Source organism: Equus quagga, chromosome 9 (assembly GCF_021613505.1).
Source record: "Equus quagga isolate Etosha38 chromosome 9, UCLA_HA_Equagga_1.0, whole genome shotgun sequence".
NCBI lineage: Eukaryota > Metazoa > Chordata > Mammalia > Perissodactyla > Equidae > Equus > Equus quagga.
This window is the reverse complement of record NC_060275.1, coordinates 18,476,724-18,492,537: the sequence shown is the minus strand read 5'-3', so window position 1 is coordinate 18,492,537 and position 15,814 is coordinate 18,476,724. Positions and strand designations below refer to the sequence as shown.

At 43.3% G+C, this 15,814-nt stretch overlaps 1 protein-coding gene across 10 annotated transcripts in view; it reads left to right on the top strand.

Annotated features, from left to right (window-relative positions):
• NEDD4L (NEDD4 like E3 ubiquitin protein ligase) overlaps positions 1–15,814 on the top strand; it is a 337,485-nt gene that overhangs the window by 303,999 nt on the left and 17,672 nt on the right. For all 10 annotated transcript variants that reach the window (XM_046671962.1, XM_046671960.1, XM_046671961.1 and 7 more), the window contains 5 exons: positions 3,644–3,709; positions 5,466–5,695; positions 7,175–7,296; positions 9,476–9,546; positions 11,171–11,266. In XM_046671962.1, coding sequence (XP_046527918.1) covers positions 3,644–3,709; positions 5,466–5,695; positions 7,175–7,296; positions 9,476–9,546; positions 11,171–11,266 — 585 coding nt within the window. The remainder of the gene's footprint in view (positions 1–3,643; positions 3,710–5,465; positions 5,696–7,174; positions 7,297–9,475; positions 9,547–11,170; positions 11,267–15,814) is intronic.

Here is a 15,814-nt window from a genome sequence, read left to right as displayed (position 1 = left end):
CTGTTTTGTACGTGGGATGCCTCCACAGCATGGCCTGATGAGCAGTGTGTAGGTCTGCACCTGGGATCCAAACCAGCAAACCCTGGGCCGCTAAGGCCGCGTGTGCAAGCTTAACCACAATGCCACCAGGCTGGCCCCTCTATGGGGTTTTTATAAGTCCTGACCTGTATTTACTGTTAGCTTCTTACCTTGGTTCGTGCACCCCCAGTTATTATAACTACAGACCTCATCATACCCTTCTTGGTGTAGGCCTGGAGTATTTATTACAGGTCTGTTTCTTTATGTTTTTCTCCCATTTACGGTCGTGAACAGAAGGTAAGCTTCCTTACGACTTTCCTGAACCGATGGGTAGAGTTTCCTTGTCCCCTTTCAGATGTAGGTCTCCCTGGGTCGTACAGACTGTAGCCCAAGTTCTGTGTTCCCAAGGGAGGATTAAAACCCAAGCCCAGGCACCTGTGTCCACTTCTCTAATTTTGAATCTTTCTGCCTATCTGGTACCTAGAGTTACTCTCTCTTTTCCCCAAGTTTTAAAAATATCTGCACGTTAGGGAGAATGGGACCCTTTCTGCGGCAGGTCAGCACAGCGTTACTGTCCGTAGTCTGCTCTCTGTGTAACAGACGTCACTACTAAAAGCGTCGATGAAGTGCTCTCCGTGCTTGCTGCTCCTGGGAGTCCTCTCTCATGCTTGAGTGACGCTTTGTGCTTTTCTGAGAACTTTATAATCAGCTGCTTTGAAACTCATAGCTATCCCCTCAGGAAGGTAGGGAAGACGTTGTTATTCCCAGTTTGTCAGAAGCTCAGAAAGCTAATTGTGTTGCCAGAAGTTCCAGCAAATGTCAGAATCAGGCCTGGAGCCCCACGTGTGCTGGCTTCACCCGTGCTCCATGGCAGGCGTGTGCCGTCCCCTGCGGGAAGCTCCAGTATCAGCTGGACAATAATGACGAAACATGTAGAACCAACTTACACAGTAAGTCAGGTTTTCATGTGGTTCAAAAAGAAAAGCATACTTAACACAGAGCAGAAGGGCTTTAATCAAAAGACATGTTAATTTTTTAAATAGGCTTATTTTACAAGTTAAATTGTACGTGAGAAAATAAGACGACAGATTTTCAAGAGAGAATAAATAATTTGTCCTGTCCAGTACAAAAAATATACTACACACATACTTCTCTGCAGAAGCTGCACTGTATGGCTGTCTTTGTCCTAGTACCTTGTTAGAAACTTTTCAGGAGGAGATGTAAAAACCTACCCTTCTTAGTCCATCATAAGAACGACTTCTAGAGAAAAAAAGAGAAATATTGCAGGAGGATAGTGATTTTTCAGCTTTCATGCGTCACTCCCCAGAAGAGGAAGGACCAGAGGTATCTGACCATCTGCTTCCCACCCACACATAGTCAGCGCCTACGAGCTTACAAGTCAGACTAGGGAATCGATGTCTCAGGCTGGGGGTGGCGTTTTGAGATATATTTCTTGGGAAATTTGTTATTGAAGACTATTGAACTTGCCTTCACAATGATGAGTGTTTAAGCCTTTTTTCAACGTTTTTGGAGGGAAGCAAAAACAAAAAATAATTGCTGGTAATCACAGGTTTTTGGAAATGGGAGAGGCTTAAAGTTCGTCTAGTTAAATCCTTCCGCATAACTGTGAAGAGATTCCATAGGGAGAAATTAGGTCACAGAGCAAGCTGTCAACAGGGTCTACCCTCGAAGTCAGGTCTTCTAAAGCTGGCATGAGATAATGAAAGGAAATGATTTTTTTCCGGCTTCTCTTCCCTCTGTCACAGTTTATCATAGCGAAGAACGTCAGCCAAACTCTTACCTTCTCGAGACTTGGCCCCCACTGTTCCTGTCATGGTTTGTTCCTCCTGTCACTCTGGTTTCTGCTCAGATTTCCTTTCTCGGAGCTGCCTCCCCGACCACTGATATAACATAGCCTCTCCGGAACTCGCCCTCATCTTTCCTTGTAGCATTACCACAATGTATTCATTTATTCGTTATTGCCTGTTACTCACAGTAGCTTGCAAGCTCCAGCGGGAACAGGAAAAGAAATCTTCGGTTGATGTACCATTATTTCTCTAGCACCTAAAATGCCTGACACGGAGTAGGTGCTCAAGAAGTGTCTGTTGAATGAATCAGCATATGAACCACCAAAGAATCAAGAAATAGACCAGCTAGAAAATCTCTGTTATGGAAAACACTGTTGGTAGAGCAAAAGGGCCTGAGCATGTCTTTATTGCTTATGTCACAGCTTTGTATCCTTTTTCCCTATTTTGGTGATTGTCTAGATATTGACAAAATTTCTACGTTTTCTGAAATCAGAATTCATACATTATTTCGTCAAACTCAACACTGCCCAAAAAAAAAAGACATGTGGTCAAATCTAGTGTTCAGTGGAAAATCAAATAAAGACTGGCTTAAAAAGTAAGAACAGACCGTTGATAGTATGAATTGTCTTTAGAATGTTCTTAAGAGATAGCAATTTGATGTTGTTGGTGCTCTTGAATTGCAAAGCAGAACACTGACACAATTACTGTTTTCTATAAGACTGGTTGTTTTTGTTTTGGCGTGAGTATTATTCAGGTGATTGTCTTAAAACAGTATGAGGGAGAGAAGCTTTTCTTCTTGATTTCTCCTCTTCCTGGTCAGGAAATAAGCATGGGGAAGGTGTAAGGTTTAGAATCTGGAAACACTTTACTAAGGATCAATATATTTTATTAACTTAACCCAAAATGGTATCAGCAGAACTATTGCCCAAATTCACACTATTCCTTAAAAAGCAATGAGTTGTTCTGAGTATGAAGTTGTCACCTTTAAGTCCACGTATATGCAAAAGCCCCTCCTTTCTGCATCATAAAAAGATTGTAAACCTTTAAAAATGCCTGTTTCAGGGCTGTAGCGCTCGGATGTTCTAAGTTACGTTACAACACAGCAAGTAAAGAGCATTTAAATGAGTCTATTAAAGTGTTACCACTTTACCTGAAGAGATTCCAAAACTTTTGAATAACGATAGCTCCGTTACTGAGCCCGCTCCTTTGGTACCTCAGTCTGCTTCGTAGATAAGGCGTTCCAGATTTAAAGAAATCCCTGCCCAAGACCACTAGATGGTAAGGAGTAATCATGTGACTCCCACATGGGAGACTTCCAGTTTGCCGTCTGCCTGAGTTTATATTCCTTGACAAGAGTATCCGTTCACTTGCCTTTCTGCTCATTATTTTTCCTCCCAAAGATTTTTAAAGCATGATTAGTCTTTTCAAAATCATAGTATAGATCATTTTGGGTTGTGTGATAAGTATCATAGCCAATAATCTTATCTAAACTACAGCAAAAAAAGATTACACCCTGACTCGTGTTCAGACAAAAGTCACTTGGAAAGCGTATCTAGTTTATGGATCATATCGCTAAATGATTGCTTGAATATCAGTAGAGTTGTTTTCAGGGGTGAAAGCCCTATTCAATGGTAATTAACCTTAATCATTTCTAGAACTTTCCCATGTGCTATGTAGACGTGTAAATTTCAATGATAATATGGAGAATGAGAATTTTAAGATGTATGATTTGTGAAATTCTCTGAATGTTGGCTTAGTAAACATAAAATTTCAAGTGTATTGGTTACGTTATCTGTATTTATAAATTTATCTTCTAGGCTGTTCCTTATTCCAGAGAATTTAAGCAGAAATATGACTACTTTAGGAAGAAATTAAAGAAACCTGTGAGTAACGTGTCTTCCAAAAATGCTATTTTAGTCGTTTGTAAGTTACCAAAGTTACTTCTGCGGGAACAGACGGTTTGTTCCTTTTATGTGTCTATTCAAATGTTACCTTCCTTTCCCACTGCACTGTGATCCACCTGGATCTTCAATCTGAATTTTCTTTTTAGCAGAAATGGTAAGTGAAGATAACTTAGCATTACATATCAAATCACCTGAAGGGTAATTTCTTATGTAATACATAAAAAGATAGAAACGATTTTTATGGGATATAAACTAATTCAGGACCTAGTAAAAAAAAAATCTGGAGAAGCCTATGCAGTTGCTTATGGTTATCATATTTAATGAAACCTAGATACTAGTTGGAAAAATGTTCAAGTCGTTCTCTTTAAATTCAAAAGTATAGTTTTAATTATAATAGTTATAAATATAATTTATAATATTTGGTATACTAAGACCAAGTGTAATTTTCAGATTAAAATTCTCATTGGGAAACCCTGTAAGATTTTTACAAAACTGAGAAACCCAAAAGGTTTTTTACAGGCAGTGTTTTAAAATTACAATGTTATATTTCCTACTGACGCATCTTCCTACGTTCTTCAGTGTTATGTGTTCTGTTTTACTTTCTGATTCACCTCTCTGGTGTATGTTTTACTGGTTTTCTCCTCAGTTTGCGCATTCATTGTCATTGCACTTGTCACCATGTCTTGGCTCCTTCTCATGGGAAAAAGAATATTGGCCACAACTCAGATCGTCCCAGTTTGCCTGTGCTCCATCGCCGTCTCTCCCACTCCATTCCCTCAATCACTGCCTCATTTTCTGGGTATCTGCTATCATTGGGGTCCTGGGGATCCAAAGATGTGTCAGACATAGTCTCTGCCTTGGGGAGCTCCCATTTAGGGGTTCTGTTCTCTCTCCCAACAGCCTGATTCAAGTAGCTCTTGGCTAACTACTTTTGAAATGACTCAAATTTGAACACACAAAATTCCACAGTGTTTCCTTGTGAGTCACTGTATTTCCCCCAGAAATAGGCGATGGCTTTGTGGATATCAGCCTGTCTCACTCGGAGGCCCTTTCGCTGGGGTATCTTCTGCCTGGAAACTGACTCTGCAAATCCATTTTCATAGCAAGGCTGCCCCGGCCTCATTTTTCCAGAAAGTAGTTATTTACAACTTCAGTCAAGTGCATTTTTATTTTCATGTTTATTAACTGTGGCCTTTGGGATACTTTCCCACAACTTGGCATGGTTGTCAGGGTCCCAGTCCCCATAGCAACACAAGTAGCTTGTAGGCATCATGGGTCACATCTGCCAGCTGGAGTCCCTACCAGAGTTGAGAATGCTCCCAACCCCGCCAGGTTGGGAATTATGGATGAGATTTGATTACCTGGTCTCTGAGTCCTTTTTTTGGACAGAAATAATAATAGAGTTGACCATATTTCAGTTGCCAGTGGGTGGTAAGTGCCCCACAGTTCTTTAGTAAAGGAGAAGATGACTGTCTTCTCCTCAGCAGGGTATCTTCAGCATATGTCACTGGCTCAGTCTGACAGCCGCTGGTGGTGCTCTGTGGGTCTCATCCTGACGTGAGGCTTTCTGTCTGCATGAAGACAAATCCCTGAAGGAGAGAATCTCCATTGCAACCATTTGTCACTGCTTGTTTATTTGAAGATTGCCATCATTTCTACTCTTTGTTGTTATTTATTTTAGTGATTAAGGTGTATATTTACTGTATGATTATGTGCTTTTTTTTCTTTTGTGTAGGCTGATATTCCAAATAGGTTTGAAATGAAACTTCACAGAAATAACATTTTTGAAGAGTCCTATCGGAGAATCATGTCTGTGAAAAGACCAGATGTCCTAAAAGCTAGACTGTGGATTGAATTTGAATCAGAGAAAGGTCTTGACTATGGAGGTGTGGCCAGAGAATGGTTCTTCTTACTGTCCAAAGAGATGTTCAACCCCTACTATGGTCTGTTCGAGTACTCTGCAACGTGAGTAGATGGAGTGCATTCAGAACGTGTTCCCCCACTGAAACAGTTTTATTCTTAATGAATTTAAAGTTAATGAAGGAGTAAGCGTCTCACCCATTGGAGATGAATTATCACTGCTGATTTTAGTCCAGACCTCCCACCCGTAAGTCTGGAACAGACTCTGCACTCTGTCAACACCTAAAAATGATTCTTCTCTTGTGTTTTGGGTTCATGTAATTGAAATTGAAAATGTGTTGGTACTTATGGTAAGAAACAAGAGGCAGTTTTCATTGATAACATTATGTTACTTTAGGAGAACTTGTCAATGTTAGAATTCGGAAAGTCGTCATTGTCTTAGGAAGAAGAATGGTTTCTGAAATTACACCACTTAGAGGGAAATTATGAGGACTTTGGATCCATTCTTCAGGATCCGAAGGACAATGCCCTGGTCCTGTAAGGGAAGATGCAGATTCAGCCTTACATTAGGATTTCATTATTGCCAAGCCAAGAAACTGAGGCAGATTCCATTGCTTTCTCGGGAGTCAAACATTGGCTACTTACAAGGCCAACCATTCCTCTTCCAGGCTGTGGGGTCTCAAAAGGATCAGCCTGGACCTGCGCCCCCAGTAGAATAGTTGTTGACCTTGCTGAAAGGCACCTGTGCTCTAAGGGGACGTGGGTTCTCACGTCTCCTACCTGGTGCTGGTCTCCTGGGGATCCTTCTCGGTTGCTCTAGCCAAGAAAGAATTTCCTGTTTTGTTTTGTTGTCCTCATTACCAAGTCCCATGGGAAAGGCTGCTGGGTAAGATTGATACAACCATTACAGTGGAGGGCAGGGTGGGGAGGCGGGGGCCTTACCTCTCAGCAACCCCAGAGGAATCTGTCTATGGGGCCCAATTTGAAAACCACTGATTCTCAAGATTTTGAGACCACAGAAGGATGATTCAGTACATGTAAACATTTTGAGGTTCGCGTTGTTGAGAGAGCCGTATCCTGCTACCAGTGCTCTTGGGGCCTTTTAGGGCAAAGTAGTGGTCAGACCAAGGGTTGGGCCCATAGGAGAAATTTTAGCCCCCAAACCAAATACCTCTCAAATGCATTAACCCCTCTCCCTCACAGGGGCAACCTGAAGTCCTCATGTCATTGGGAATCCATGCTCTATCCCTCCATTATGTGGGATTTCTCATCTTCCCAAGATATTTGGCTGAACCATACGAAGCTGACATTTTTGTAGATCAAAAATAGTCAAATATCGAGAATTTCTTACGGTTTAACTTATAAAGAGCCTATGCACCAGCTCTGTTAGACCTCAGTTGTTGGTCACAAAGGGGCCAACTAAACAGTAGGCCACATTGTCTGGCTTACACCTTTTCCTGTCAGGTACAGTATGTTCGCAAGGGCGCTGTAAAAGTTTGATGACCACTGGCAAAGGAAAACTTAGATTCTTGCATTTCTTATTTAAAAGTCTAATTGGGCTTTTTCTTTCTTCCTCCCCAAAAGGGACAACTACACACTTCAGATCAATCCAAATTCAGGCCTCTGTAATGAAGATCATTTGTCCTATTTCACTTTTATTGGAAGAGTTGCTGGTCTGGCAGTATTTCATGGGAAACTTTTAGATGGTAAGTTCTTAAAAAGTCTTGAAGTACTAAAAATAGGGCAGTGTTATTGTGGTTCCTTCTTAGGTGTCTTATCTTTAACATCAAGATTTTAAGCAGACGCTTCACTAGTTCTCTGTAATTCAATAAATGTTTATGTTTTGCCCATAATGGAGGTACTTTTCCCTGGTATCATCTTAATCTGAGCAGTAAAGATACAGGCTCTACACACAGTTTAAAATTTTTTTTAAGAAACTTAAGTGTGAAGCACAGAGCATTCTGTATTTGTGCATTTTTCTATGTTTTCCAGAATAACCTTTCTTTAGCGAGAACTAGATTTGGTGACAGATGGAAAAGCTAATTGAAAAGTTAATTAAATGGTCTGATCCATCCAGTATCCTGCCATTGTTCCATTTGTCCCCAAATTAGTATTTTTTTTAATGTCAAGAGTTGTAAATAATTTCAAAGCAGTGTTGTAACACAGCTAAGACCTTGACCCTGGGATCACTGCTGAAACAGATGGCACAAAATAATCGCATTATTATTTAGAGCATAGAAGTCATGGAAGAATTTCAAGGTACCTTGGAAGTTAGAAGTCAAACCCCCTTCCTCCCTGTATCTATAGCCTTGTAATAGAGATTTCTCATGGGTTTGGTCATTTCAAAAGTAGTGCCCTTAGAACACTACGGAAACCATCAGGGAGGAAAGAGAATCAGAAATGTTTTTGAAGAATTTGGGGGTGAAACAGATAAGGATGGAAGAGAGTGAGTCAGATTTGAGGCTGATGTGTCAGTTACTGTAGAGAGAGATTTCCAGGGGAATTATGTTAATTGCATTTGTGGAACCTTAGCTAGTCCAATAAATAATTGATGTGCCCTCTGTACTTTTTCCTTTAATGTATTTTTACTGGTAATTGCTAGCTGACTTTGATCCTCTGATTTCAATATTTTATTTTTGGTGGGGGAAGTAAACACTTTTTCTGATCAGAAGGAAACTGCACTCACTCTTTGTTTATGTGTATATAGTGTGAATGTATTTTGATTTGCAACATAGGAGTCATGCTTGGAGTCTTTGGACTCATGGAGTATTTCAGGCTGTTTAAATTCAATTCAACCTCCTTAGAAGGTCAGTTTATTTACCTCCTGCCACATGAGAAGACATTTGTAGTTGCTGTGGGTAAATACGGAGAAGTATAAGATATGACCCTGACCTCAATGAAATTATATTCCAGTGGGACAAAAAACAGAAGAATCACGATGATGGAGTCCAAGCAGAAGGGAGCACATGAGTACTCGGGAGAAACAGTTGGCTGGAGGGTCGGGGTGTGTTTTACCAGGCTTAGCCGCACCTCCACCTCAAGGGTGGGGCAGGATTTGAGCATTTAGAAACTGGGGTCATTTCAGAAGAGCAAGGACTGGCCAAGCCAAGGCTCCCTAGAGAGAGTAATGGAGAGAAGCAGGAACAAATGGGGGAGTCTAGGAGACTGCTGCAAAGGTGCTATCAGTGCACATCAAGAATTAGCTACCAAATGCCCACAGATGTGTGTGGTCCGCAGTGTCTTCAGTTTCTTAAAAATGTGAATGCTCCTGGAGGCACAGCAGACACACTCTACACATCGGCCCACTTTTATTGGCTCCATCCTTTTCGCCTGCCTAGACACGGGAAGGTATTTGAGCCTGCGGCCTTAGGGCCACACTGGGCCAGTGGGAGTGGCAATACGCTGCAGAGGATTGGGGACTGGTCAGATCCCGGTGGGGGTGAGAGTGGAGGAGGAGAGGGGCTGAGCCTGAGCTTCCAGTGCCCAGTGAGGAGGCACGCGATGAAAACTTGCCTTTGGACTTGCCTGCGGGACACTTTGGTGGTGGAGTCGTCCTCACTGCCATGGCCTCACTCAGGCCTGCATCACCCTCCCTGGAAGATTGCACAGCCTTCTGAGTGGTCTCCCTCCTTTCCATCTTGTCCTTTCCTGTTTTTTCTCCCCATCACTGCCCAAGCAGTGATAATGAAGTGCAGGTGGAATTTTCACTAACCCCTTCCCCCAAACCAGGCCCTCGGCCACTCCGTCATGGATTATTATCGAAGGTCTTTGATTGTTCTGTCCTGGTCTCTCACACAGTTGAAGGCAGGTTAATCTTTTATTTTATTTCTGATGCACAGAAGTATCAAAAGATTTGAAACTAACCCAGTTTTCACCATATTTTAGGTTTCTTCATTAGACCATTTTACAAAATGATGCTGGGAAAGCAGATAACTCTGAATGACATGGAGTCTGTGGTGAGTAAACGCAGATCACTGCCATGGGCATCTTACAGAAAGGTCGCTGACACCATGCTGTAATCACAGCGATTTTTATGGGTGTCATAATTCAGTATGAACAACAGAGAACATTTAATTGTTCTAGAAGTTAATTGAGCTCTCTGATCTTTTCTAATGAGCAAATCATTGTTCACGTGTCCTAGAATCCTGGTACTTGGGATGGATACACTCAAATCTCAGTGCCCTCTGCGTACCCAGGACTCTTGACCAAGTTAAATCCAAGCTCATCTGGAGACCCCATTGCAGTTCTTGTTTTCCAAACGGCAAATGCTGAGTGTTTAGAGATTGCGTCTGCTGTCCATCTATTTTCTGACCTCAGAAAAAGGCAGGGGCACAGGCCAAAACAGTAGATAAAGGGAGGAGTATTAACATGGGACAGTAAGTGACCACGACAATGTAGGAGAGGACTGAAACAAGTTAGAAAAAGAATGCTGTGGGAGGTTCTCTGAAAAATGATTTGGGTTTTAACGTTGCGTTTAACTTACTCATTTTATCCAGGCTGACCCTTTTAGAGTTGAAAGGATTTTCTATAAAAAGAAAAATTGATACTCTTTTCATAGTATGCTTTTTGCTTCTGTTTTTCTTTTAATTGACCTACACCCCCACCATCCATCTCCGAGTGTGCGGGTGTTTGCCCAAGTGCCAGCATGCTCCCACCCTGGGGCCAGTGGGAGGCGTCCTTGTCCATTTGGGGTATTTGCAGCTCTGCTTTCACGTTCTGTCACTTGGGTCGGAAAGTGTCTGCATACCCTTGGTGACCGTGTCTCTTGTGCGGTTGGCCAGCTAGGCCAGATTCTCATTGTTTACCAGCATTGCTCACTGGTTCTCCTCGTCGTCCTTGTGTAAAAGGAGAGGAGGACACGAGCAGTGTGCTCGAATCCACTCAGCTGGTTTTTCCATGGGTGGACTGCTCTGCAGATCCATGGCACCAGTCTCAAATTTCTTTTCAGCTTTCACCTTTAACTTAGGTTTTATGCTTGTATTATTACATAATGAGGAAGCTAGGGACGTGAAAATTTCTCTTAAGGACAGCTGGTGCACTCATTCTCTATCGCCTCTTCGGAGCCCGTCAGTCCCCCAGCATTAGAACCCCTGGCTAACCCTGAAGGAGTGGCCCAGGCCCTGTGGCTCCTTCCTGTCTTCTTACAGGGACGTGCAGAGAGCTGAAAAGCACAGGAAAGGGTGTACTTAAAACCCTTGGTATTTAAGGAGAGCATTCTCCACCCTTTTTATTTTCCTCTCAAATTTTCAGTCTCAAAAGATGGAAAGTATATTAATCTTTACATGTTCAGTTTTATAGTTTCATAATTACCCTCCAGAGCAGGTCGCTTCCCCTGTACCTCACAGAGGACAGGATTCAACTACATACCCGTGTTGCTACCAAAACCTTTTTTTGGTCTGTATTTTAAATTAAAGGGGAAGAGTAGATTTGAGTAGAGCCGGAAGCATTCTATGAATGACTAATGTAATTCTTGAGTATTCTGAATGACATGACGTTAGAAGGACTTAATTATTTAAAGAAGTCAAACGAGTTTATCTTTTGGAAAAAATTGCTTAATTTTAACTTTCGTCATTTCTGCAGGATAGTGAATATTACAACTCTTTGAAATGGATCTTAGAAAATGATCCTACTGAACTGGACCTCATGTTCTGTATCGATGAAGAAAACTTCGGACAGGTATGTGTGGGTAACCCCACGAGCTTCTGTTTAACTGCCAAAGAGTTGGCTGTTAACACAACTTTCCTGGACCATTCACCACCACCAGGATCTTGAGATGTCAATTATCATCTCCGTGCATCAGCACTTTATTGTCATGCCAGGAAGCTAAGTCCCAGTTAGAGCAAAGTTACAGAAATTCTAAGGCCTCTGGGGAGTGAAATAAGACTCATTTTAATCTAAAGCAAATCTTCACATGACTGTTTGTGCCTTGGTTTTAGAATTTAGATACTTCAAAAAATAGCGTGTTTACTTGGCGGTGAAGATACAGGACCAGGAGTACGTGATGTTTGGGGGGCCTTGGGTTTTTCCCCTCTGCTAAATGGTTTTGTGGTTGTGATGAAATTAGTCTTGAGGTTTTTCTAACATTCCTTCTTGCTTTGCACCCACGCTGTCATTAAGGCTGGATTAATCATAAAGGCCAATTTCAAAGATAAAATTGCCTGCTTGGAATTTTCGTCTTCTTCCTAAAGTTCTGTAGGGTGTGTTTGTCTTAAACCTGAGACTTCAGTTTATTTGTCCCCTGGTGACAACAATGCTTATTAGGAGGTCTTCTCAAAGTATGATCTGAAGAAGCTGATCCCACTAGAAATAAAGGAGTTAATGACAACTGGGGACAAAAATTGTTGGACAAGAAAATGCATAGATATCAAAATTACTTGTTACATGTGCTTAAGCCGGGAAACAGTCACCAGTGTGAGTCCTGGGAGTGGGTGGGACTCGGGGAATCTCTGTTTTCCTTCCTAGTTGGTTGGGTGTAAGAGTCATAGAACTTCAGGGGGCTGGCCCAGTGGCGCAGTGGTTAAGTTCACACGTTCCAATTCTCGGCTACCCCAGGTTCACTGGTTCGGATCCCAGGTGTGGACATAGCACCACTTGGCACGCCATGCTGTGGTAGGCGTCCCACATAGAAAGTAGAGGAAGATGGGCACGGATGTTAGCTCAGGGCTAATCTTCATCAAAAAAAAAAAAAAAGTCATAGAAAGAACTTCAGGCACTGGAGAGGAGAGACTTTGTGACTTAATGTAAATGATCGGTGAGTCTACTAAAAAATCTCATTTTGCCCCTTTCCCATTTTTTTCTTTGCTCCCTGTTGTGCTTCATGCCTAAGAATCCTCACAGACATTGTCCCCTGTGGGAGTCTTGTCATGAGGTGGGGGAGGGACGTCTTTTCTGTAGCCCCTCCCCCCAGGGCAGCACCCCCGCCCCCACCCCCAATTCCCTGTCACCTCCCCAGGACTAAATGCAGCAGATGTTTCCATTGCTTGTCTGCTTCCTTCCTCTACTGCTCACTCTCCCCCTGAAATGCCTGGGAGTGAGAACGTCCTTCGCTCGTCATTCCTTCCACTGCTCTTGGCACTGTGTTTCCCGTCCCTTTGAAGGACTGCTGTTTCTGCTGGCCCCACAAGGCACATGTCCCTCAGCCAGCCATCCGATGTCTGCTTCTTCTCTCATCCCGCCCACACAAGCTGGATGGCCTCATCCACCTCTGTGGCTCCAACTACACCCGTCTTCGTGTTCCTCACGGCCAGCCTCTTCTCTCCTGTCCATACCTTTCTCCCAGTCTCCACATGTCCCCTGGACTGACCGTCCCGTCAACCACTTCATTGAAAGACCCATGGGTCCCTGAACTAAAGCCATTTCCTCCTCCCCAACCGTCACATCTGCCCTGGTCTTTCAGTGGCACCACTGTGCCTTCCAGCCTGAAACTTGGGAGTCATCTTTGAGTCTTCCCTCTTTCTCGTCATGTCTAGTCTCCCCGTGTCCAGCTGGTCACCATATCCTATTGACTCAGTCTCCTCATTATTTCCTCATCTGCACCCTGCCCGTGTTCGGGCTTTCCTGGTTTTTGGCTGTGTTGTCTTAAGGGTCTCTCTGGTTCCTATTGTGCCCCTCCCTCCAGTCCATTCTCTGATGCCCCTACATGGATGCTCCATATGTCATAGTTCTGAAAAGCAAACCTAAACATACAATTCTCTGCTTAAACAGAAATTCTGTGTTGGCCTTCTTATAACAACCTTCAGTGTCAATTAAACCTTTGTAGCATGGCTTATGACCCAGCACTGCCCACCATTAGCCTTATCTTTTGACACCCTCTTCCTGTCACCTTCACAGCCATAGCGTGCCTGTAACAATGTCCCCGATGTCGGTGCATGGTTACTGGCTGCGAGTGCCCTCTCCAAAGACGCACGTTCTCTTCTCTCTCCCACAGCATCTTTGCCCACTGTCCCTCATCATTGACTGACTGACTGGCTCCTCTAAGCCCTTTGAATCCTCCCAGCATAAATGCTTACTAAGCAAATGAATGAATTGCTAACCTAGTTTTTTTAAATGTCAGTAATGTTATAAGGAATAGAAGCTCCAAGTGTGAGAAAACAAAATAATTTGAATTGTAATGACTTATCTTTTTAAGCTGAATGAACCTGTGTAAGGGTCTTAACTGCCAGTTTTCAACGGGTAACACATGGATAATCATCCTGGAACTGTCTTCCTTTCATTTTTAACACATGGAGGAAGAAGTCGAAATAAAGAATCAAGGAAGACTTCAAATCAATCTTGTGTGTCAAATGCCAAAAAAAGGATCTCTTTCTGTATCCACTTGTAGAAAACCATATGACTAACTTAACACAGTTCGGAAGACATTAGCAGTGCCAAAGTTAGAAGCAGATGATCTTGGAAATCTTCCTTAGTTACAGTTAAATGTAACTATTGCCACCTAATTAATCCAAACATCTTGTGTTTGGATTTTTAAGTAGACTTCTAATAAAGATTCTGATTACGTTACAGTTCTTGTCGATTATTCCTTTAAAACAGTTCCCAAGCTGCCTCATTTGGCACTGTGGATTGTTGTGACATTTGGATCGCATCAGGTAGAGGAATGGAGTAATCAGATCAGACCCACAAGATGAGTGAGATGATGATTAGGTGCCCTGTTTGTTAGATCACTGCCTTCCTTTGTAGAGAGCTAACCTCATTCACAGGGAACTAATGTATCTATTTTCCACTCCAGGAAGAGATTGGGAGTGAATTAAGCAGCCACATATTGATGATCTCATCTCCCATAGCCCATCCATCACCAAACCCTGTTCATTTTAACTCCCAAATATTTCTCAAACCTCTCTGTTCACCACCAACACCCAAGTCGAAGCTGCCATCTTCTCTGGTAGACTCCCAGCTGGTCTCTCCGTATCTACCTTGGCCTCATATAATGGCACAGTGATCTGTTCAGAATGTAAAAATGATTGTGTCATTCCTCTGCCAAAAACATTCAGAGACTTCCCACTGCCTCAAGATAAAGACCCAAATCCTTAATTTGCCCCGTGAGGGTCCTGCACAGCCTGGTCCCACTTGTTCCATTTCCAGATGCGTTTTGCATCACAGAGGTGCCCCTCCTGCTTTCTGGGTCTGGTGCCACTAGACTTGAACACACCAAGCTCCTTCCCACCTCAGGACCTTTGTTCATGCTGTTCCTTCTGTTAGAAACACTTTCTCCCACCCTCAGTTCAGATGCCCCTTCCTCAAGGAGGCTGGCCCCGACCACAGACCGTCATACTTCAGAGGATCTCCCATGTCTCTCTGTGGCATGTACCATGGATGACTTCGCATTTATTTGTGTGTTGAGCATCTGTCTCTCCCACCAGGCTTAGTCTCCTTGGCTCACGGTTGTGTACTTTCCACCTGGCACAGAGCCTGGTACAGCGTAGGCACTCAGAATAGAGCTGTCAAACCAAAAATGTGGGCATCAACCAGATGCCTGGGCAAGCCTCTCACCTCAGCCCTCTGCAGAGCTGTGGACTGTGCACTGCCGTTAATTCTAATCCCGGAGGAAGCCCATGTCTCCCTTAAAGATACATTCGTTTCCTCAGTGGAGTGAAGTGACCGTCGGAGTGAGGTGTGCACGCTGTCAGCCGTCCTCGCTGCTTGGAGCTGCTTTTTTTGTTTCATTCCACAGTGAGAGCTAACAGACCCTGAAGCTGGGCGGCAGCTCTCTTCAGGTAATGAAACTGCAGCTGTTGGATTATTTTGCAATTTCTTTTCTTTCTGGTTGATGAGAATCTGGAGCCTACCGTGAATGCTTCAACTACACAATTTCAACGTTCGGACAGTTGTAATATGCCAAGTGGAAAGAAGAAACTGCATGCCCATCCACTCGTGCACACACACCCTGCCGGGAGGAGCGCCCTTTCAGAGCTATGATAAGTGGGAATTCTTTATGGCAAGTTCAGCGAAGCAGCATCTGACTTGGCTAGTTTGAAGAGGTGCTGGAAGTGTGCTGAGGGGCAGAGTATGGGCAGCAGCCATGCTGGAAAATTCTTCAGGACCAGGCTTGAGTTAGGTGAAGGCAATGCTCTCTACCAGGGTGATGGCGCCCATGGGGCAAACATTGGTTCATGGAGAACAAAAATATCTCAACCGTTACAATGGCTTGTGACCCTTGGAGAGGGGTGAGGGGCAGAGTGAGGTCCTGCGGAAGCTGGAAAGAACCAGACCCGAGCCGAATTGGGGGGC